At 47.1% G+C, this 24,739-nt stretch overlaps 1 protein-coding gene across 1 annotated transcript in view; it reads left to right on the forward strand.

Moving 5' to 3' along the window:
• Positions 1-24,739, forward strand: part of CHST13 (carbohydrate sulfotransferase 13) — a 74,235-nt gene that overhangs the window by 40,991 nt on the left and 8,505 nt on the right. Inside the window, exon 2 of the mRNA XM_032784333.2 lies at positions 22,812-22,894. Within this exon, the coding sequence (XP_032640224.1) occupies positions 22,812-22,894 (83 nt within the window). The remainder of the gene's footprint in view (positions 1-22,811; positions 22,895-24,739) is intronic.

Consider the following 24,739-nt stretch of genomic DNA (forward strand, 5'->3'; position numbering starts at 1 on the left):
GCCTCCTTTTTGTAAGGCTATAAATGATCAGGTTATATTATTATTATTTTTTTTTTAGAGGATGCTTTAAAAAAATCCTCTAACTTCTGATTCCTGCAGGGCTTCAAAGAACATGACTATGTACATAGACAACTTCAGCAGTTCTGCAGAAAAGGACCTGGGGATTACAGTGGACGAGAAGTTGGATTTGAGTCAGCAGTGGGCCCTTGTTGCTAAGAAGGCTAATGGCATAGTGGGCTGCATTAGGAGGAGCATTGCCAGCAGTTTGAGAAAAGTGATTATTCTCCTCTGTTCAACACTGGTGAGGTCACATCTGGAGTACTGCATCCAGTTTTGGGCCCCCCACTACAGAAAGGATGTGTACAAATTGGAGAGAGTCCAGCAGAGGGCAGCAAAAATGATCAGAGGGCTGGGGCACATGACTTATGAGGAGTGGCTGAGAGAACTGGGCTTGTTTAGTCTGCAGAAGAGAAGAGTGAAGGGGGATTTGATAGCAGCCTTCAACTACCTGATCGTCCAAAGAGGATGGAGCTCAGCTGTTCTCCGTGGTGGCAGATGACAGAATAAGGAGCAATGGTCTCCGGTTGCAGTCGGGGGAGGTCTAGGTTGGATATTGGGAAAAACTATTTCACTGAATTGAGTTACCTTGGGAGGTGGTGGAATCTCCATCCTTTAGAGGTTTTTAAGGCCCAGCTTGACAAACCCCTGGCTGGGATGATTCAGTTGGTGTTTGGTCCTGCTTTGAGCAGGGGGTTGGGCTAGATGACCTCCTGAGGTTTCTTCCAACCCTGATATTCTCTGATGCTATGAACTTCCCTTTCTAAACTGTATCTTGATTTCCTGCAGCCCAACCCTGAGCCTTCTTCAGTCTACCTAACCCTCCTGCCACACCCTAGCAACAGACACCATCCCTTACTGACTTCCTAGCCTTCCTGCTACGCAGGAGAAGCATTCCGGGATTGGAATGAGTGGCAGAGCTGGGGGTCAAGGGGGTAGACTTGGGATAGCAGGGTTTACTGCAGGTCAGTATTGAGATGCACCAGCAGAGCTGGTAAGGAGATCCAGGACAAGGGAGGAGATGAGGGGAGGACTTTAGGCCAGGACTGAGCTGCACTGTTTTTGCTACAGGTGGGAAACTCATCTAGTGCCTGACTCGGCAGCACTGCGTTGCCTATTCACAGAGAGATCTGAAAGCCAAACTCACCTGAAAACACTTGACAAAATCAAACCAATAGATTCCCTACTGCCCATGTCCTGTTCACAGAACTAAAGCACTGTCTTGCAGTGTCAGTATTTTTTTCCCTTGTCAATGCAACTGGCAGGGCGCCTTGGTAAAGTTGTGCCAGATGCAGGCTCGTGCCAGCTGACAGGCTCCCCCATTCCAGACTCTCCTCAGAACAAAGTGCCTGTTCCATGCTTTGTCAGACCACAAACATGCAGGGCCGTCTAGTTCGCTAGCAGCAAAGAAAACAGCCTGTGGTAGAAGGAGAGAAATACATCTGGAGGAAGGGAACAGTAGAGATTAAAAGGAAAGATTTTATTCAAGGGTGATGTAGGTCAGTGCCTAGCTGGCTGGGGAGTTGCAGGATTTCCTGTGCTTTAAGCAGCAGAAACCAGAGGTCTGCTGGCCTCAGATGGCCCAAACACCTGGGAATTTGGGAGTGTTTACAAAGCAAATCTGAATTTTGCGAACTGCTTTTTTCCCTATTGTGCTGAACCAGCCCCCCCCCCCCCCATCCAAGCGTTGAATGGACTCTGGATGTGTTTAAAACCCCCTCGGAATTTTGTGGCATGAACCCATGTTTATTAGAAAGGAGTTTGATGCAGAGAGAGAATGAGATGTGGCAGGGGGTGGACTTCATGCATCTAGGACACTGAACAAGATGAAGGTCAGGTCTGAGGGTTTTAGGTCCCCATGCCAAAACCTGGGACTCATGACTCAGCTGGTCACTTTGGAGGGGTCCACGGTCCTACTATCTATGTCCACCCACTCTGAGCTTCAATTTGAGAGTTAGGTTCACACAGCAAATGTCAGGCAAAATGAATGCGCTTTCACCTGGATTTGCATCAAAGCCATCAGTGGACCTCAGAGCACCCCAAAGTAGAGAGGGAAACCAGCCCCAGAATTTGGAGAGGTGCTTTAGGGGTCGGGGGAGAGGAGTTGCATACAGAGTTTTACATCTGATCCATTGTGGAGATAAGATCACCTGCAGAATTGGATCCATAGCTGGGTTCAGATTCCAAACCATTCTGTTCCCCCTTCCTTCAGTTAAAAGTGCACTGGCCCATGCCTCTAGCTGGGTTTGTCTCTATACAGATGGCTCATGTAACCAGGGCTTGGATTTTGTCCCAGTCTTGAAGTGCTTCCTGTGGCTCTGGGTTTCGTGGCCTCAATTGTGCCCCGTCTATCCCGTGGTGCATGTCTGTAGCAATGCAATTCTGGCATCTTACTCTGTTGGGCTGGCTTATTATAATGTGAGATATGCTGGAGGGATACTTCATTCTTTTGGAATCCTCTGCACAGGTTAGCCTGGTAACCTAGGACCAAACTCTGCCCTGGAGTAAGCAGGAGCAACTTGCATTAAAGTCAATGGGAAATGCATCTGTTTGCATCAGGGCTGCATTTGGCTTCACATTGCTCTCTGGTTTGTCCCTTCACACTCATTGCAGGAAATGGCAGGATTGCCAGTCAGGCTCATGACGGACAGAAGGTTCTTTGAGTGCTTGCTCATGTGTATTCCACAGTAGGTGTGCATGCTCGCCACGTGCACCAGTGCCAGAAGTTTTTCCCTTAGCAGTACCCATAGGGGGAGCGCTGCTGTGACCCTTGGAGTGGCACCTCTATAGAGCCCTATAAGGGGAGCCACGCGGTCCTGCTCCCCCTCAGTTCCTTCTTGCCACCAGTGAAGGTGCATCGGAACTATTTGCTCCAGCTTTGCTGCAGCTCGTTCCAGAACTTGTTTCATTGTTAGTAGTACCTGTGTGTGTTCAATAAGTTTTCAGTTTAGTCTGTCTTCAGGTCGGAGCATGCCCTGGGCCCCAGGTTTAAATCGTGAGAGTCTTGCAGGTATTCAGTGCCCAGAAGTGACCCGCACGCTAACTGCCTCCGCTGCTTGGGTGAATCCCACATCATTGACCGCTGTAAGATCTGCAGATCCTTTAAACCTAGAACCAAAAAAGAGAGAGACATTAGACTTCGGGCCCTTCTCATGGAGTCGGCACTGGCCCCAACCCTGATGCGCTGAGCAGATCTGGCACCAGGCACTTTGTCTTTGGCGCACAGTGATCTCCTGGCACCTTCCGGTGGCCGGCACTGCTCCCTGTCTAAGAAGCAGAGAAAGGACTTGTCTTCTCAGAGACATCGAGACAAAGCAGGGAGTAAGGCTAGACCTGCGTTGGGCAGCCCCAATTCCCCCCACCCTAGGCTCTAGAGCTCTGACTCAGGTAGAGCGAAGCAGCCTGGTTCCATTGACTCGGGCCTCTCTGGATGCCTTCGATGCCGGAGGCCCTGCAGGCAGCCAGAGAGATTATGACTCTGCAGGTACCCGGGGCACCGCCAGCACCCGGACCCCACTCTAGGGGCAAGCTGCCGCTGGGCTCTCGACAGTCGCTGCCGACCCGACATAGATCCCAGTCAGGGGATCGCTCTCGGGCCCGCTTGCTGCTCAGTGTCCTGTCAGGACAGGCCTCCACTTTCGTCACCTACCAGATTGTCTGATTGGGTGCTGTCGGAGCAGAGTCCCAGGCACCACTCCACGCCAAGCAAAGAGTATCGTCGAGACAGGCACAGGCACCCGCATCGTGGATGCTCCTCTTCTCATCGGCGCTCCTGTAGCCGCTCCCAACATGAGCACCGTCGCTGTTCACGCTCCAGCTCTCTCGCCTCGAGGCACCGTGCCCACGACTCCCAGCAGGGATCGCCAGCTCTGCGTTGTCATGGACCCAGGCGTCACAGCATCTCGAGCAGTGGTAGCTCGAGGCGGCACCTTTCCTCATTGTCGGAGTCCTGGTACCATGGCAGATGTTCTTGGTACCATCGATCATACCGCTCCCTGAGCTGGGCTTCATCAGCTGTTAGGCCTTGGCCTTAGCCTTGGCTCCCCTCCAGGTGCAACCTATAGGTTAAACAGCCTGTTTTAAGCTATTCAGGCCTTTGTATGGGGCTCATCACACTCAGGTCTTGCCTTGAGTCTCTGTGACAGGGCTTTGATGCTCTAATGAACTGATCCCATTTGGGACAGATTGATCCAGCCAGAGTTTGGGAAAATACAGTACGGGGGGGGATGCTGGGAGAAGAGGGTGGGGAGTTCTATTAGAAGTTAAAACACTGGCATTTCCGGATTGCCAGCTATAGCCATGGAGGATGTGAGTTCGGAGCAACTAACATACATACTGTAAATATTAGAGATGTGTCAGAGCCAGAGTTTGTACTTTGTTCCCAGCTCCCCTAAAGTTTGGAGGGGGTTGGATCTGGCATTTTGGCATAGCCCATTATTGAGATGGGGACCAGCTGGAAAGTTTGGGTCCGGATCCGTGCTTCTCCTGTGTTGAGGAACGTCTGGATCTGGGGTTTTGCTGTTTTGCTGTATCGTGAGTCTTTGTGCTCAGCTCTAGAGAGAGGAAAATCAGGCTGATATTGCACTGAGTCTTTTCCCCAACTGGTGAGTGGAGATTTATCTGTACACAGTCCATTCACAGTCATGCATATCCCATCTGCAGCAATGTCCAGTCCCCCTTCAGTAACACACCTGGCTGGCTGGACCGTGCTCTCCTTGAAGGCTCCCTGTGGGTGTTAAGTTATACCCTGAAGACTGAGGGTTGATTACTCTTACCTTAGCATGTGCAAGTACAAATGTTGACATGTCATTGGCCATACAATGATTCCTCTGTATGTAAAATCCAGCTGCAGCATATGACTCTTATCTCAAGTGCATCTGTTGTCATGAGGCTACTTAGTGACACCAGACATTTTGACGGCAAGGGCTGAACTGTTCTGATTCGGAGGTAAACAAAGTTTGGAAACTCTCATCAGCCCTTAGACATCTCACAGCTGTAGCTCACCACCCAGGAGCTTCTATGCATTTGTGCCAAGCAAGGGCTTGGCAAACAGAAAATCCAGTTTGGAAGGATGCAAATCAGGATTTTGCAAGAAGGAAGAGCGGCTAATTTCAGATTGTTGCACATGAGCACTTGCATGTCAGTGACATCCTGCAGTTTAATGTGGAGAAAAATGCATTTCCTATTACAGGAAAACCTTCAATGAAAGCCAGTCAACTTCACTTCCTGGGTCTCCTACACCAGGGGAAGACTGTTGTATTTGTGTTTATAAAGTTGCAAGGAATGTGTGAATTTAACAACCCAAGCACATGATACAGTGGATTTATGGACAATTTTAATTTAATAAGCTAATGCCTTTTATATTATGGGCTCTATAGAATTACTAAATTATCAACCTGAAGTTTAATAGCAGGAGTCAAAATGGGCCAGTACATCAGTTTTCTGAAGGTGGCTATGTTGCGTTCCAAAATCTAAATTTTCATTTAAAAATAAAAATGCAGCTGAGGCGCTGAGCAACTGCATCTCCCATTGACTATAGCTGCGAATGAGGGTGCTCAGCACTTCTGAAAATCAAGGCCCAGATCTCTAGTCCTTGTGGTTGTGGAGAATCTTCCAAAGAGTGAACCCAATATGAACCTCTGCAGTGAAGTGTCCCCAAGTTTGCAGACAGCCTGGTACAAGATCTCTGAGAGGTATGTGAACTGCTTTTATTAATCCAATGAGGCCTAAACTCTGAAGACTAATGATGGCAATTTAAATGCCAGAAATGTTGCTCTTTTTCACTGCTGATCAAAGCACACAAGAAAGGAAAGGGTCAATTATATTATGAAGATCAGCACAATGTACTGTGATTGATGTCTTGCTTTGATGCATTGAGTGGGGAGGAGCTTGTATTGTAGGTGGAGCTTCAATGAATGCCACTCTTCCACTTCCCCAATTTATCTGCTGCTTAAGAGTATCTCTAAACAAACAAAAAGACATTGGGTATAGATAGATATACAGCTACCGATTAGAGCACAAAGCTGGGCCAGGACCTCTGAAGGTTTTAGTCCTGGCTCTGTGTAACGTTTTTTTCCTGGATGACCCGTTTTGTCTATTTAAATTACACCCCATCCTCACCCCAGTGCCTATGCTCCACCTCTCTAGGCAGATCATGGCTGTACATAATATCCATTATGCATGCATGGACCATCACCCTGGGAGGATGCTGTTGCTGCCATGCTCTTTCCACATACAGCGTCACAGCTTCCAGACATCAACTGGAACATGTACTGTAGCCATCATTCAAAAACCGAGATGGAAAACTGAGCTTAAACTGCAAAATGTCTGGATTTTTCACTCTGCTGTGCAGAAATATTTTTCCAGTTTTAATTCCTTTTGGATTTTAGAATAGAAAATGGGACAATCACTAAGCAACAGCTGCAGATCTTTTCCCTCCCTCCCGCCATTGAATAATATGGTCTCTGTCTCGTTTTTTTAAATTGGATCACAGGTTCTATATTTCCATTTTATTGGTGCAGTTACTTTGTTAACAAGGAAGTTGCTTTACTGCCCTGTATCAGAGACGTAGCCGTGTTAGTCTGGATGTGTAAAAGCAGCAAAGAGTCCTGTGGCACCTTATAGACTAACATGCTCCAAAACGTCTGTTAGTCTATAAGGTGCCACAGGACTCTTTGCTGCTTTTAGTGCTCTGGTGCTTTTTATTCTTGTAATCAGGGGTGGATTCTATTTGGAAGTTACTTATCCACCAAAACCACGCCTCCCCAAACTTGCTTATATTTCAGGGAAGGGGGGGGGGGGAGTAGCAAAATTTGGAGAAACAAATCAGTGTGGTCCAATGGCCATCAAGGATGACTGGTCTAGGTTCTAGTCCCACTTGTGCCCCTAATTTGCTGCGTGAATTAAGGCAAGTCAATCCTTGTGCCTTGGTTTTCCTGTCTGAAAAATGAAGTGAAAATGCTTGCTCACCTTGATAACACACATTGAGATCTGTGAATGGAAAGTGCTAAGAATTCTTGTGTATTTCACAAAATTTGAGGGCTGCTTTGGAAACAGCTGTGTCACATTGCTGTTCCTGTTCAGCGCAGCTCTGCTGATGCACCTCAATCCTGACCTTCAGACCCCTCCTGTTCCAGTCTTGGACCAACATTGATCACTCTAGGCAGTAGCTTTTATTTGCATGTTAGGGCCAGGCACCGAGCAGTAAATTCATTTGGCACCCAAACATGCTTTGGAATGCAGGTCTCCAGAATGAAGGCTGGCCTGCTGTGGTTTTTCTTCAGTGGTTTTTCCTTTGTCTCTTTTTTGGATCTTGTTCAAAATGTTGATGAAGAAAAGACAGAAGCTGTCCCCAGGAAGGGTGACTTGAGGCTTGCCATAAAAGTGGTGTCTTCCTACAGTACAAGCAGTTACTCCCAATCACCTTTCAGACTCTCCGCCTCCAGGAGTCATAGACCGTAATTAATGCCCAAGGCCATAATTTCTGACTTCCAGGAAGAGCTATCATTTCTTCTCTTTTTAGGTCTTGCACAGACACAACAGGAAATGAGGGATAAAGGGAGTGTGTATTAGGCAACAATATGGAGATCAGTGCTTCTACCAGGATTAACCCTTTAGAGAGAGAGAGAGTGTGTGTGTGAGAGCGAGCTCATTTTCTAAGCACTGAAGGCATTGGTTCCTGTGGCAGAACACTTGGCACTGTTCAGACATTAACCAGTCTGCACACCCTTGGATGGGAAGTAAATATCATTTATTCCCATTTTACTAATGGGGAAACTGAGGCAGACAGACATTGAAGGTCCTGGCATTCAGAGGTGCTGAGGGCTCACAAGTTCTATGGGGACAGTAGGTGCTCAGCATCTTTTGAAAATCAGGCCTTCAGTGACCTGCCCAGAGATATACAGCATGTCAGTGACAGTGCTGGGAACAGAACCCAGCTTTCCAGATACTTACTCCTGTGCATAATAATAATAATTAATACCCTCTAGGTCTGATAGCATGCTTTTCACCTGTAGGCCGTTAAGTGCTCTTCAAAGGAGGCAAGTTTACAGATGGGGAAACTGGGGCACGAAAGGGGGAAGTGACTTGTCCCAAGGTTACCCCGCAAGCCAGGGTCAGAGCCATGAATAGATCTCAGGTCTCCTGGGTCCTAGGCAGGTTTGCTAGCCTCTGAGTCACACTTCCCCTCTGTTAACCACCAGTCTCTATCTCCTCCCCTGGGAGCCAAACTGAAACCTTTAATCTGAATGTTGGCTGCTGAGATAAAACAGAATCTAGGTCTGAATCACCACTGGTGTTGGTTCTGCACAGCCCATATCAGCCTTGTCTGCCTACGTCTAGCTTTATATAGGTCCGATTCCAATCTAGGTTTCCAAAAACACCATCAGCATCTTCAGAACTCTGGCAACCCTCTATTTTGTGGTGTGGCTTCGTCCTGGGTTTACTGTGGAAAAAGTCTTCAGTGTTTTCTGTCCTGTGTCTTTTCCTACCTTCTCAGTGGCCTGGCACTGTAGGTGTGCAGAAGCGTTAGTGAATTGCTGTAGCAGAACAAGAGGAGGTAAATTAAGTTGAGCTGGGTGCCAGCAGAAGTAGGTCAATTTCCTGGCCTTTTCGTGCTTTTAATAGACTGAGACTTCAGTAGACTGAAGAGGAAAGGGTAGGAAATGGGTGTCTGAGGCTGGCAGAGATGTTAACAATGTTATAGACAAGGCAGATGAATAGGAGACCAGTAGGTTGTGTGGATAGGTATTGAAGATACAGTCTCCAGACAGCTAGATGTCTTGTTCTTCTTCTTCAGTTAATAGAATGGCCCCATGTGGACTGTGCTGGTTACAATATTCTTTACTCAAACTTCACCACAGACAACAGACTCATAGAAGCAAGTATAAGAATTCAGCTGGTTCTACCAGAGGTATCATGTACACACATAACTTGGGTACCACCTGGACATGGTCTTGCTGCCTCAGACACGAGCTCTGTCTAGCTCACTGTCCTGTCTTTAATAGAGGTCAGTGCCCAATGCTTCAGAGAGAGATGCAAGAAACCCCATGGTGGACAATGGTGCCTCCTTCCTATTGGTTTCTTCTTAACCCCCATCAATGAATGGCTCTTGCCCTGAAGTATGAAGATTTACATCCCTTGTGTTTTTATCCTCACTAGTACAACTGCATGTTATTACCCATGTAAATGGCCAGTCTTTATTCTGAATTGTACTAAGCTCTTGTTCTCATTGATGATATGGATAGTACCTAGGGAGTTCTGAGTAGTTCTGCTTCTGTCCTGTACAGGGTAGTGGGTCACCAGCCAATTCATTACGATAATACTCATAGACTCGTAGGTCAGAAGGGACCAATATGATCATCTAGTCTGACCTCCTGCACAAAGCAGACCACAGAACCCTACCCATCCATTTTTATAACAACCCCTAACACATGACTGAGTTATTGAAGTCCTCAAAATTGTGGTTTGAAGACCTCAAGCTGCAGAGAATCCACCAGCAAGTGACCCATGCCCCACGCTGCAGATCAGCTAAACCCTGAGCATGTGGGCAAGACTCACCAGCCAGCACCCAGGAAAGAATTCTCTGCAGTAACTCAGATCCCATCCCATCCAACATCCCCTCACAGACCATTGAGCAGACTTATCTGCTGATAATCCAAGATCAATTGCCCAAATTAAACTATCCCATCATATCATCCCCTCCATATACTTATCAAGCTTAGTCTTAAAGCCAGATAAGTCTTTTGCCCCCACTACTTCCCTCGGAAGGCTGTTCCAGAACTTCACTCCCCTAATGGTTAGAACCTTCGTCTAATTTCAAGTCTAAACTTCCTAATATCCAGTTTGTACCCATTTGTCCTTGTGCCTACATTAGTACTAAGCTTAAATAATTCCTCTCCCTCCCTAACGTTAATCCCCCTGATATATTTATATAGAGCAAGCATATCCCCCCGCAGCCTTCTTTTGGCCAGGCTAAACAAGCCAAGCTCTTTGAGTCTCCTTTCATAAGGCAGGTTTTCCATTCCTCGGATCATCCTAGTAGCCCGTCTCTGAACCTGTTCCAGTTTGAATTCATCCTTCTTAAACATGGGACACCAGAACTGCACACAATATTCCAGGTGGGGTCTCACCAGCGCCTTATATAACGGTACTAACACACTCCTTATCCTTGCTGGAAATACCTCGCCTGATGCACCCTAAAACCGCATTTGCTTTTTTAACGGCCATATCGCATTGGCGGCTCATAGACATCCTGCTATCAACCAATACCCAAGGTCCTTCTCCTCCTCTGTTGCTTCCAACTGATGCGTCCCCAATGTATATCTAAAATTCTTATTATTAATCCCTAAGTGCATGACCTTGCACTTTTCACTATTATATTTCATCCTATTACTATTACTCCAGTTTACAAGGTGGTCCAGATCTTCCTGTATATATCCCGGTCCTTCTCCGTGTTAGCAATACCCCCAGCTTTGTGTCATCCGCAAACTTTATTAGCACATTCCCGCTCTTTGTGCCAAGGTCAGTAATAAAAAGGTTAAATAAGATCGGTCCCAAAACCGATCCTTGAGGGACTCCACTAGTAACCTCTTCCAGCCTGACAGTTCACCCTTCAGTACGACCCGCTGGAGTCTCCCCTTTAACCAGTTCCTTATCCACCTTACAACTTCATATTCATCCCCATCTTTTCCAATTTAACTAACAGTTCCCCATGTGGAACCGTGTCAAACGCCTTACTGAAATCGAGGTAAATTAGATCTACCGCATTTCCTTTGTCTAAGTAATCCGTCACCTTCTCAAGAAGGAGATCAGGTTGGTTTGGCACGATCTACCTTTTAGTAAATCCATGTTGCAATTTGTCCCAATTACCATTGACCTCAATGTCCTTAACTACTTTCTCCTTTAAAATTTTTTCCAAGACCTTACATACTACAGACGTCAAGCTAACAGGCCTATAGTTACCCGGATCACTTTTTTTCCCTTTCTTGAAGATAGGAACTACGTTAGCAATTCTCCAGTCGTACGGTACAACCCCCGAGTTTACCGATTGATTAAAAATTCTCGCTAACGGGCTCGCAATTTTTCATGCGCCAGTTCCTTTAATATCCTTGGATGGAGATTGTCCGGGCCCTCCGATTTTTTTTTCGTCCCATTAAGCTGTTCAAGTTTGGCCTCTACCTCAGATGCGGTAATATCCACCTCCATATCCTCATTCCCGTTTATCATCCCTCCATCATCCCTAAACTCCTCACTAGTCTTATTAAAGACTGAGGCAAAGTACTTATTTAGATATTGGGCCATGCCTAGGTTATCCTTAACCTCCATTCCATCCTCAGTGTATAGCGGCCCCACTTCTTCTTTCTTTGTTTTCTTCTTATTTATGTGGCTGTAGAACCTTTTACTATTGGTTTTAATTCCTTTGCAAGGTCCAGTTCTACATGGCTTTTAGCCTTCCTCACTTTATCCCTACATGTTCTGACCTCACTAAGGTAGCTTCCCTTGCTAATCCCGCCTTTCTTCCACTCCCTGTAAGCTTTCTGCTTTTTCCTAATCCCCTCTCTGAGATGCTTGCTCATCCAGCTTGGCCTACAACTCCTGCCCATGGTTTTTTTTCCCCTTTCTTGGGATGCAGGCTTCCGACAGTTTCCGCAGCTGCGACTTAAAGTAATTCCAGGCCTCCTCCGCATTTAAATCACAAGTTCCTCCGTCCAATCCACTTCCCTAACTAATTTCCTTAACTCTTTAAAATTAGCCCTTGAGAAGTCAAAAACCCTAATCCCAGATCTACCTTTGTTTATCCTTCCATCTAGTTTGAACTGAATCAGCTCATGATCACTCGAACCAAGGTTGTCCCCTACCACCATTTCTTCTACGAGGTCCTCACTGCTCACCAAAACCAAATCTAAAATGGCATCCCCTCTTGTCGGTACTTCAACTACTTGGTGAAGAAATCCATCCGCTATCACATCCAGAAAAATCTGACCCCTATTATTCTTGCAAGCACTTGTCCTCCAGTCTATATATCTGGGAAGTTGAAGTCTCCCATGATCACACATTTCCCCTTAGTGTTTACTTCATTAAAGACATTAAAGAGGTCTCTATCCATATCCAAAATCAGATCCCGGCGGTCTGTAGCACACCCCAAGCACTATCTCAGGGGAGGCTCTAGTAGCTTTTTTTACCCAGTGTGATTTTTGCCCAGACAGACTCTGTCTTATCCATTCCATCACTTCTTATTTCATTACAGTTAACCTCATCATTGATGTACAATGCTACTCCACCACCTTTGCCTTTCTTCCTGTCTTTTCTAAACAGCACATAGCCTTCAATACCTGTACTCCAGTCATGAGTACTATTCCAACCAGGTTTCTGTTATCCCTATAATATCCGGTTTCACTTCCTGCACCAGTAGCTCCAGTTCCTCCATCTTGTTACCTAGCTCCTCGCATTAGTGTACAGACATTTTAATTTTTTGGGCGTTTGGCGTCAGTGACATTCTTTACCCGTTGTGCACAGACCTACCACCAGCATCACTGTTAGTCTAGTTCTACTCACCGCTTTCCTCCTTGGGTCAATTCTTCGGTCCACAAGCGTATCCCTCTCACTTTGTTTACTTCCCTCTCCAGGTTAAATTCTGGCGTGGAGATCTCCTGGACATCTCCAACCATCTCCCCCAACTTCCTAGTTTAAAGCTCTCTTAATGAGGTCGCGAGCCTCCATCCTAGAAGTCTATTTCCCTCCTTACTTAGGTGAAGTCCATCCCAGAGAGAACAGTCGTCTGTCCGTAAATGCTTCCCAATGACCGTACATCCCAAAGCCCTCCTTATAGCACCCACTGCCTGAGCCATCTGTTAATCGTCATAATCTGTGTCACTCCTTCGTCGCCCCCTCTAGGAACCGGCAGAATCCCACTGAAAGATCACCTGAGCCTCGATTTCCTTGAGCGTCTTCCCCAGTCTGGCATAGTCCTCCTTGATACAGTCCAGCGAGTAAAACTAGCCGTATCATTCGTTCCCACATGAAGGACAATCAACGGATTCTTTCCCGCTCCCGCTAGGATCCTTTTCAGCCTCAGGTCCACATCCTGTATCTTAGCACCCGGCAGACAGCACACCCTTCTGTTTCCCGATCAGCTCTAATGTTACAGGCCTGTCTATTTTCTCAGTAAGGAGTCTCCAATCACGTAGACTTGCCTTTTCCTGGTGACAGTGTGATTCTCCGGTCTATCCCCTGCACCTCGCTGGCTGCAAGTCCTCTCGATTCGTATTCGCCCTTGCAATCCTCCTGGGGCTCATACTTGGTGTTGCCTCCATTGACTCCTCCCCTCCTTCTAGGACTAGCTGCTCGTCTCTTTTTCCTTGCCCTCTCTCCTTCAGCGAGCACCTGCTGTGCTCCATCTTCATTTTCCACCCAGCAAACTGTGTTCCTGAGTTCTATTTCTCTGTCGCTGGCCCGTCTTTTCCTCTGCCTGGTTCTCCTAGTCACATGCTTCCACCGTCCACTTTCCTCACCCTGCAGCCCCTCCTCAGAATTCTTTGGTCCTGCTTCCATCTGCACGTCTGAGCTTATCCCCTGTGCCTCATCGTGTCTGTGCTCCATCATCTTATCTAGTCCTTCCTCTTCCAAATACTAGCTAGCAAATGCTCACAGTGCCCCCATTAGATATTATTACTTCCATTCCCATGGACCCATAAAATCTGTCTCCCTGATGCCAGTACTGGCTTGTCACTGCAGTGCAGGGAAAGCCTGTTGCTGCCGATGGCCATGATGTCATCTGCTGCTGCTCAGTGGTCTTGGCCTGGGGTTCTGGAGAATCATCAACCTCTTTCCCTCTCCTTGGATCGCTTCCCTGGAGCACATGGATTCACTCTGTAAAACAGATGCTGGGAACAGGGGGAAACGGCGCCATTGGAAGGCTGCTTGCCGTGCCTTTGTTTCAGCACTGAAAGCTCCTAGCTCTTCCTTCAGCTGAACAGTAGGCCCTGGCTACAGGCCCTCAATCAACGCATGGAGCAGCTTTTCCCTGCTCGCTATGTGTCGGCTGCCCGTTGACATCAGACAGAGGGTGCGGATGTTGTTCTTCTCTTGCCTGTGGTCCAGTATTTCGTGTGGGTGCTCCCTGGACTACCCTGAGCGGTAGGGGATTCTAGCTCCTACATAGGGGACAGCTATCTAAATCCCCAGCTCATGTGTTCACTTCAGCATTGCACTCGCTGTTTAAATTCCCAGTGCTTGACTCCAGACTGCAGTTCATGCTTCATGTACAGCCCAGCCCCTCATGCACATTCATTCCCTCCTTTGCAAGCGGCCAAATTCCCTGTCTGCTCATGGAACCTTGTCACTGACTCCATGCCCAGGTGTCGGTTCCAGAATGCCTATGGAATGTGGCTGCAATGGCAGGCGCTTTTAACTGTAAGAAGAGCACTTAGACCTGGGCAGTTAATCCAGGGAGCCTCTCATGTTGATTGCTTGTAAACACTCATTGCTTCCTACATATTCCACAGGCTGGTATTGTTACCTAATTATGGGGTGGTATCAGAGCCTCGCAGATCCTTTGTGTCTGGAACAGTTTGCCCTTTCTGCAGTGACTGCTCTCTGTACTTCTGAGCTGGAAGAGGCAAAAATACGTAGATAAAAGCCTATGTAATGCCTCCTCTGTGGTAAACAAGCATGATCAGCAGGAAAAAAAAATCCCCTGCCGCTTCAAAAGGATGTTGTACAGCTCCCATGATGTGACTGGGCATCAAGGATGGTGTGGTGGAAGATTTCTTCCTGACCAAGCTAGTGATCAGCTTCTGCCCTGAAGCATGAGGGTTGATAATACTCTTTTTCCTTGGCTAGTCTCACTGTGGAAGCTGCTCTTATTCACATAAATACTGAATCCATTTTTTAACCTACTGAATAATTTCACTACGTTACATCCTGCATCAGTGAGTTCCATGGGTTAATTATATGCCACAAAAATAAGTTATCCTCTTGATTCATATTTAAATTGATCAAGGGCCCCCTCTCATTCTTGCACTGGCAATATTTCACAGTGATGTCAACAAGGTTTTATGCTATACTGGGCTCTGCTCAGCAGCTTCGGAGAGGCCGGTCTTTTCTGTGACTTTCTTTATTAAGAAACACGCAATGCTCTCTAGTATATCAGAATAACATAGAGATTGCCACAGTGGACAGGATCAGGTCTTTCAATGCAATGTGGAAGGACTCCAAATGTCTCCTGGGAGTCTCGAGGGGACACTGAGCCAAATTCCACTCTGAGTGACACTGAGGTAAACCCAGAATAACTTCCCTGAAGTTATCTGCTTGTGTGTTTAGACACAGGGTGGGGGATAAGGTTTATCTTATTTGCCGAGATTGTAAGCTCTTTGGGGTAGGGGGGACTCTGCTATTGTGTTCATGTGGTCCCAAGCGCAAAGGGCTCCTGCTCTTGGTGGGCCCCTACTCACTATCATAATAAACATGCTAATCAGAGTTGCTCCAAGTTGACACCAGTGTAACTCAGAGCAGAATCTGACCAGTTCACTGTGCTTTGGGTGCCACAGTCTGTTTTCTCATTGTACTGTTTGATGCAGTGAACCTCCTATGGTTCTCCTGCATTCAGAGGAATAGAATCAAGACAGGCCTGAAATAGGGCTTTCCCTCTCTCGCACTCTTCTGCAGTGCAGAAAATAGGATTTGATAGCAGCACCCCTTGTTTTTCAAAGCATTCCCTGGGACATCAGCATCCTGTAATACTTCTGCCCACTTTATTGACTAATAAGCCTAGAAATTCGCTGTTAAATTGATTTCCTTCTCCTTTTCCAAAGAGAGTGAAGTGAAACAGTTGAACCCCAGACCGAGAACAATTATTGTTATCAAACTGCTGCAGCTTCTGTGATCGGTGGAATATTAGTAGAATTTGGAGTGTGGGTTGGTTGGTTGATTTGTTTTTCAAGCTCCACAGGGAAGATTGAAAGCAACAGCAGCACCGAAAACTCTAAAAAGTACCTGTTTCCTTCTAGTCTCTGATCACGTGTTGGGTACTGATTACCTCTGGTTTCTTGACAAGTGTTTCTCTGCTCCTTCCCATCTCCCTCAACCACACACCCACTGTCTCTTCTGTCCCTTTTTCCCAGTCTATGGCAAAGATAAGTCTTTGAACTTTGTAACCAGGCCAAACGCCCCCTCCTGCCCCTGCGCCTTAGAAAACTTTGGCACCAGATCCCAACTTTGCATCTTGGTCTCATCCTCACCGGTCACCCTAATCCTCATTGTTTTCTTAGTTGTCTGAGAAATGGGGTGGAGATGTGCGAGGTTTCTTCCCTATAGGAACTAGATCTAGCTGGCTAAACTGCATCCCTGCATATGGAAACAACTGTGGCTGTGCGAAACTTTTCTGGGATATCCATGTGCAGAGGGAGCTGGATGTGGATCTGGGAAAGTCACTAACGGGCTGTAAAGACAGAACTGGAGCCAAGATGTTATGATCTTGGAACAGCCTGCGTGATGGAGCATCTGCTGTTTTGTGGCTGTGATCCCAAAATGGAGAGGGATCCCATTAATCTACCCTATTTTCCCCCACTGTCTGCTATTCCATTACCTGTTGGCTCTGTCCCCTTCCTCAGCCTCCTAGAGCCCAGAGGCCACCATAGCAAGGGTACCTCCTGCCCGGGAACTTAGCTACTGTAAGAGACCCAGCAGAACCGTGGGGGCCTTTTCTTCCACTCAGTCTCTTGAAGTGAAGCCACGCTAACAATAAATGGTCAGAAATATAATTCCCCACCTTCCCTGTCCTCTAATTCATGGTTCATCCCCAAACTAATGGAAGAAACAGGTTTGAATAAAAACCTGAGACTTTCTCCCCCTCTGGCCATATACTTAGTTTCCAGTTCAAGGCTCAGTCCATGCAGTTTAACCAGCGTTCAATAGGAAGCCACTTTATAGCACTGCCTTTGCAATCTGAGCCATTGTCTGCTTTGGCTTGTGTGGGGGGAGCTGTCTGTAAGGAGGTTCAGGACCGGAATGGCTGGGGGCTGTAGGACGAAAATGAAGTACATGAACAGAGCTGTTGGAGAGAATTGGTTCCAAGAATAGGATAGCCAGGGGTGCTACAGCTCAGGAGCAAGGGGCTTCATCAGAGCAGTGGCTGGGAGTGTGGGCAACAGACCCAAGGCCAGAGGAGCAGGGGGTGTTGCAGGTCTGGATTCTTTGTTACACAGATACATAGTGGAACCCATGTAGAGTAAACTTAGATTCAGTAACCTCTGTTGTCAAGTAGAATGAGTGTTCCACATAGTTTCAATGCATGGTGCCATCACCTATTGCTCTGCCTCGTTGCTGCACCTAGGCTCCTTCCGACTACGAGGCCCATGTCCCATTGAGCATGTCTTCATCTGCCACTGTGTGAGGAGTTAAACGTTGCCACCTGCCTCTGATTTTGCAGCTCTGATCCTGCCTCCAGGAGAATGCACACCCTTATTACTGTCCAGCAGCCATGTTACTTCAAAGCTTCTGTCCTGCTGGGGACTGCTGGGCCAGCGAGCGAGGTCTAGCTGAGCCACTGTGGTTGTCAGTGTTTCGGCCCCATTTGCTGGGGGTTTCAAACTCTGCTTTAAACTTTGCTGCGAGCTGGGATTCGGATGCATTACTGTCCCAGCCAGGAAGCCCATCTACTTTTCTTCTAGGGAATTAGAGTGTAAAGCAAACAGAAGTTTTCTAAGTTAGGATGCTTCCTGTGGTGCGTGTGCTTGTAAAACCTGAATTGGCCCAGATGTCAACCGTGAAAGTTTGGCAAGGGACTAGTCCAGGGGATGGCGTAATCACTTGTGAAAACTAAACCAGCCGAGAGCTATGAAATGTTGCAACCTGGCTGCTGCCCGTTGGCAGCTCAGATCTCTGAGGCCCCTCCATCAGCATTGCAACAGCCGTTTTTAAGTGTACACAGTACATGCCCTGTGACCAAGCTGACCAGGCTGTTGCAGATACCTGCAACAATGGAAGGGGTGTATTCTGGGCCAGATCTTGCTCTGGTGCAGGGACAAAGGGGAGACAGCTTGCAGCTGCTCTATTCAGAGGCTTTCCCGGGGGGCACTGCAGCACACAGTGCAGGACAGGGAAGTCATTGGTCTAAATTGCACCTCCGCTTCAATGGCTTTGCTGCTGTTGCCTTCAGACTTACCTGTAGCACTTAAATCAACCCCTCTCATGCTCCAGTGGCCCCACCGCAGGAGCACTGAATTCTTGGAGGGCAGATCTGCGCTGCCTGCAACTCCTTCTACTCTCCATGCACCTCTCTGGCCAGCCTGCAACATGCTGCTGTTCTGCTCAAAAGTGCCTCCCGTGCTGGAGCGGGGGCTCTTGCCAGGTGAGCACATAGCCCCCAGAGCCGGCTCTTCATATGATCTACCGGACACTGTACCAATGTTTAGCAGTGGTACAAGGACCCCAGTGAATAAGCCCCCTTGTCTCCAGCTTACTAAACTGAGCCCTGTGTACTCGAGGGCCCCAGGTCAACCTCAGCAGTCAGTCTTCGATGATACAGTTATTTCCTGCAGTTAGAAATGTGACTATTTGTGAGCGTGTTCTTTTCCAAAGCAAATCCCTCCATGCTGTTTTGAATTAAAGGCAGTGCTGGCCATCCCAGTGCTCACAAGCATGCATCCCCCACAATCAGCAGGCACCCTGACAACAGTATTGCCAGCCCCAAATGCTCAAAAATCATGAGTCCAGCTCAGCTAAAATCATGTGATTGGCTTTAAAATCAGGAGATTATGTACAAATAATAGATTTGGTATTTTTTCTTTGCCTTCTGCGTTTAAGCCTTTAGGGTGCACTGGGGTCACATTTTGAAGCCTTCTCCACAGTCATGAGGGCTAGAAACTTACTTCCTCTTTAAGAAGTGGATATGTGATGGTGATGTCAGTCTGTGTTGTTTCCAGGAGCTGGGGCTTTAAGGAAAACAATTATCATGAGGCTCCTGACAAAATCATGCGAGTTGGCAACACAGCTAGCAGCAAGCCAGTGTGAGTGGCCCAGTGCTCAAAGCATCCCCACAATAACAAAGCAGGGATTTAAAACTCATTGGGAAACAGACATGCGGTTTCAGATTTTCACTTTTTAAAAATGATTTCTTCTTCTTTGTAACAACAAGGTTTTAAATGATGGATTTTTAAAAGGACCATTGTTTGCAAATGACTCAGCCGGGCAATGCAGACTCCTAGCCCTTTGGGCAAGTGCCGCAGCATGGTACTGCAGGCCTCAGGCCTGTTCCTCAGCTCTCCTCACCACAGATGTTGTTACACCCACTTGTGGGGTAACGGTTACATTGGATGGAGGAACCTAGCACCGCTGTCCGTTACCTCCTGTTGAGTAACTTTGATCATCTAATGCTGCCGGAAGTGTCATTTCCTGTGTGTATGTGGATTTAGCAGTGGTTTGTGCTTAGATCTTAAAATGTGGTCGGTATTTTTTTTTTTTTTTTTTTTTTTATGCTGTATTTCAAAAGAGCTACAGTTGCGTGTCTTAGACCCCAAATTAGCTTGCCGAAAACAAGTATATTTACAGACCCTAATATTAGCAGAATTCTTTTCATGCTTTAACCTCCATAAGACATGTTCTCTTTACATTTTAAAATGTCCCTGCAGCAATTATAACCTGCATCCTGCAGTGTTGGGCTGCTGAACTTTTTGGGGTGTCCTCATCTTATGGAGAGGGCCAACTTACAGTATTCCCAAGGGCTATGTGGTGGGAGGTCACAAAACTAGGGCTAGCCCGCGTGCAGGACTCGGTGCATAGCAGAGTGCCCAGTGATATCCTTTCAGGCTTGATCCTGTCACCCGTTTTGACGTGCGCAGCCCCATTTACTGAGCTTGCATCAAGAGTTGATATCAGGCTGTTTGGGATTCAGGCCAAATCAACACTGGGGTATTCAGTGGCATCCAAATCTTGGGAGATTTTTGCCAAAAGAGGCAGAAATCTCATCACATCAGGTGAGCCTGGGAGATTTTCACATGTCCCGTCCAGAAGTGGAAAACAGGCCCCTGACAGTTTGGAATATTTTTTTTTGCAGGGGGTAGGGGTGGGATTCTAATTTGAACTGTTATCTCTCATTTATCTCCCCTCCCCACCAAAACATCTGAGAGGATTTGGAATCTTGATTCTGGTTTGAATCCATCTCTAGCAGTAACTAAACTTTTTTTAAATGCCACTTTCATTTCCAACATAAGCCAGAGCAGCTGCCCTTGACATCATTAGGGGTTACCCAGGGCCAGATATGCTCCTGTGTTTGGAGAATTAGCTGTAGCAATTAGCATCACTCACTGAATACAGTGATGCAGGGCACCCCCTGGCCCAGATGCACCTCTTGCTACCTTCCCCCTCTCCCTTCCTTTCTTTACTTCCCTCTCTTTTTATCTGCCTTTTGGCCTCCCCTGCCTCTTCTACCTCCTCCCCTTTTCTGTCCTGGGGTGGGGGTGACTTGAATTTAAAAAGAGAGATCTCCTAGACCTGATCCACTTTCTTCCTTTCCTTCCCAGGCCTGAGCAGGAACATTGTTGTGTGGAGCAGACTTTCTCCTTTCTCTCCAGGCTCCTGATCAGCTCCATCCTGTGCCCCCTCTCTCTGAACACTATCTCTGCCTCCCTACTGCACTGAGCAGGGATCAGAGAGGGGGAGGATGAGCAGCAATTACCATGTCCCCTAGTGACCAGAGAGTAGAACACCCAAGGGAAGCTTTCCCCGCTCCCTACATTTAACCTTTGTCCCCTAGGCAGGGAGTGGGGCAGCCTAGAAGCCAGATGAGGGAGGGGAAAAGGGCCGCACTCTGAGGTGCCACCATTTACAGCACTGCAGTTTTTTAAACTGGCGGCGCCTGAAGGAGGGCAGCTCATAGCTGCCCTGCATCCATCGGCTGTAGATAAATGCATGTGCATGTTTAAATTGTTCCATTAGGCTCCAGAGTTAACATAATCTGACATATACAAGGTATCTCACTCTTCCTTGATAGCTATTGTTTCAGGCTGTCAGCAGACTCAGGCAGACAGCACTGCATCAAGTCACATTTGGAACGTTTTTCACAACTCTAAGGGCTAGAAACCTCATTGTTCTCGTAAATGAAAACTTTTCCTCAGTATCTCCACTTGCCTTGGAAGCTGGAATAACACAGCAGATGGATAGGATCTATCCTGGAATCTGACATCAGTTTAAACACCCCTCCAGTACAGAATAAGTGTATCTATGTAGTATAGAGAGGAATAAAAACTGAGCAGGAGGCTCTTTAGTTTCAAACACTAGAGCAATTTTTTTAAACAGCCAAGTAAGACAACAGATTTATAACAATGAAGTATCTTGACAACTTCCCTATTAATTAGCAAGTGACCTGAGCCTGGAAATGTATAGTTACTCTGTCCTCTTGTTACTGCCTAGCACAAATGCTATTACACCCTTTTGTCAGATAAAACGGTTGGGATTGCTCTCTGTTACCTCCTGTTGAGTAATTTCCCTCATTGATCCAGCCCAGCAGGCAGTGACATTTCTCATGTCCACATGGGTGAAGTTACTTGGCAGTTGCAATTGAAGTTGTGAAGTGCAATTGCCTGTTGTTTGTGGTTTTATTATTTAAAAGGACATATATGAAATGTTTGTACCCCGAACTTAGGTTTTGCTTATTGACAGAAATATTTTGAAGATATATGCATTTTTCTTGCATTCCATGTATTTTCTTTGATTTTAAACTTGACCCATGAACTGTTTGCAGTTCAAACATTGCCACAATTTGCTAGTATGGAGAGCCAGAAAATGAAACTGACGAGAAGAAACAAAATAAAATGAAACTGATTAGGCTTACAGCCCAAATTCTATGAAATACAGAAAATAAAAACAAACAAAAAACCACAACACAGCATTAGTCATGACAAGTAAATTTGAGAATGTTAGTTCTGAAAACCTTTCAGGAATTCAGATGTTACAAAGAACAGGGATAAAGAAATTTGTATTACAAATACACTTATTAACCTGACCCATCTCTTTTAAATCTCGGATAAAGAGCAGGGTGTATGTATGTGTGTGTGAGAGAGAGAGAGAGATTTGTGTTCATAAGGCCATGAGTTTGAACTCAGACTTCTAGGACTATTCCTTACTCTCACACTGATTCATTGTGGGCATGTCACTTGTGGCTTGATTTTTCCTAAATCCTGAGAACCTATTGCCTCAGTTTCCCGAAGTGTTATATGGGACACCAACAATTTAAAAATCACACATCGGTCTGAAGTTTATGAATGCCTGCAAGATGTCTAGTACAATGAGGAGCTCAGTACACTTTGCCAAGACACCCTAGGGCTGCTGTGACATCATGTATAATGTATTTAACCATCAGCTGGCTCCAGAACTTTCTGGTGTATAGGGCCATATACAGACTCAGATCTGCATTTAGAAATCCCACATGTGGGCAGCAGCAAGAAGCGCATTGACACCTTTGAGTATATGATGTGGGACTTGAATCTAGTAAATCCTAACCCAGAGGTGACCACCTTCCGCACGGCGTCACACCCAGGGTGACAGACAGCTTGGCAAGTGGTGGAAGGGGAAAAGTTGCTAGTCCAGTGCTGGAAGCCGAATGGGCCTAAATAGAGGATGACACCAACTCATATTTAACCTAGACTCTCATCCTGGGAGCTCTTTTCTCTCCGTCATAGCATCTCAAGAAAGCACCCAAGAGGCAGTAGCAAGGGAAGTAAAATGCTCTTTCTTCTCCCCCATCCTTCTCTCTCCAGCTGCAGAGGATAGGATTCTGGGGACCCGCTGGCACGGGAAGTCAGGCCGAAGTCCACTCCAGGCTCTTTACGACAGTGACCAGGTGGGTGATCTTGAAGAGGAAAATGAAGGATCTGGAAGGTGGTGGTGGGGAATCTGGACGGGTTTGGTGGGAATTGACCTGTTATTTAATGACATTTTGTGTGTCCTAAAATTGCAGCAATAACCTGACCTTGAGGTGTCAAGGGTGGCTTCTGAAAAAGGTCACAATCTTCTGGATAATGATCAGTGATACAAAGTACTTCAGGCCCCTGCTGCTACTTGTGTGAAGCAGTTTCATTAGCCTTTGGCCTGGCACTGCCAGGCTGAAGTACAGTAGTTGAGGATCCAATAATGGTGCTCTAGCTGATGATTTCAAAGCAAATTCTGCAGCACAGAAGATGGGTAAAATCTTGCCCAGCTGAACAAGTGAATGGCCATGCTGGATCAGACCAATGGTCCATCTAGCCCCGTATCCCATCTCTGACAGCCTGCAGCACCAGGTGCATCAGAGGAAATGAACAGGACGGGGCAGTTTTGAGTGATCCATCCGCAGTTCTCCACTCCCAGTTGGACACCCCAAGTATGGGGTTTAGTCCCTGACCATCTTGAGATCATCCTGGCCATGCCTTCCAAGATAACTGAACAGGGCACCATTGTGCTAGGTGCTGTACAGACAGAATGGAAAGATTGTCCCTGCCTCGAAGAGTCTACAGTCTAAGGCCTGGTCTACAATGGGGGGTGGGATCAATCTAAGTCACGCAACTTCAGCTACATGAATAACTTAGCTGAAGTCCATGTACTTAGACCTACTCACCACAGTGTCTTCACTGCGGTGAGTCGACTGCTGCCGCTCCGTCATCGACTCTGCCTGCACCTCTCGCGGTGGTGGAGTACAGGAGTCGATGGGAGAGCATTTGGGGGTCAATTTTATCGTGTCTAGATTAGATGCGATAAATCAACCCCCACTGGATTGATCGCTGCCCGCTGATGTGGCAGGTAGTGTAGAACATACCTTCAGGCTACGTCTACACTACAGCTTATGTCAGCAGAATTTATATCCCTCAGGGGTGTGAATAAACCGTCCCCCTGCACGACACAAGTTACACTGACATAAGCGCCGGTGTGGATAGCCCTATGTCGGTGGGAGAGCTTCTCCTGTCACCGTAGCTTCTGTTGCTTGCGGGGGTGGTTTTATTATGCCCATGGGAGAGTTCTCCCCTGGGGGCATAGAGCATCTTCACCAGATGAGCTGCAGCACTGTATGTGTAGACATGCCTTTAGTAAACCACAGTTATCTTTTGGATTGTGTTGTAGCTGTCTCATCTCCACTCAAGCCCTAGTCCCAGCAAGACACTAGATTAGATGATCAACTATACCACATCTTACAGGCGCTGACTTTCCAAAGTGACGAGGAGTGCTCAACCTCCGGCTCTGCCCCAGGCCTCGCCCCCACTCTACCCCTTCCCCTAAGGCCCTGCCCTTTCTCCACCCCACCCTGTCTCTTCCTGCCTAGTCCAACCCCCCCACCCCAGAGAATGTTGTGTCCTCACTCCTGACCCCTCTGCTGGAGAGCCTCCTGAATGCCGCAAAACAGCTGATCATGGTGGGGGGGAGGGGGAGGGGGAGGGGGAGGTGCTGATCTGTGGGGCCTGCTGGTAGGCGGGAGCTGCTGGAGGGTTGCCAGTGGGTGCTCAGCCCCTACCTTTTTTTTTCCCGTGGGTGCTCCAGCCCTTAATTCTTTCACGCTTGTAAAGTAATATGAGATCCTCACGAGCTAGAACAGGAAAAATAAATGCAGGATAACAGCCTTCTCTTGCTTAACACTATGGCCGTTGCAGTCAGAGCATTCTTTAAAAGGAAGCCCCCACCTGACCTCCCATTCAGATGGCCAGCATGTCACTGGAAA

Source organism: Chelonoidis abingdonii, chromosome 17 (assembly GCF_003597395.2).
Source record: "Chelonoidis abingdonii isolate Lonesome George chromosome 17, CheloAbing_2.0, whole genome shotgun sequence".
Classification (NCBI taxonomy): Eukaryota; Metazoa; Chordata; order Testudines; family Testudinidae; genus Chelonoidis; species Chelonoidis abingdonii.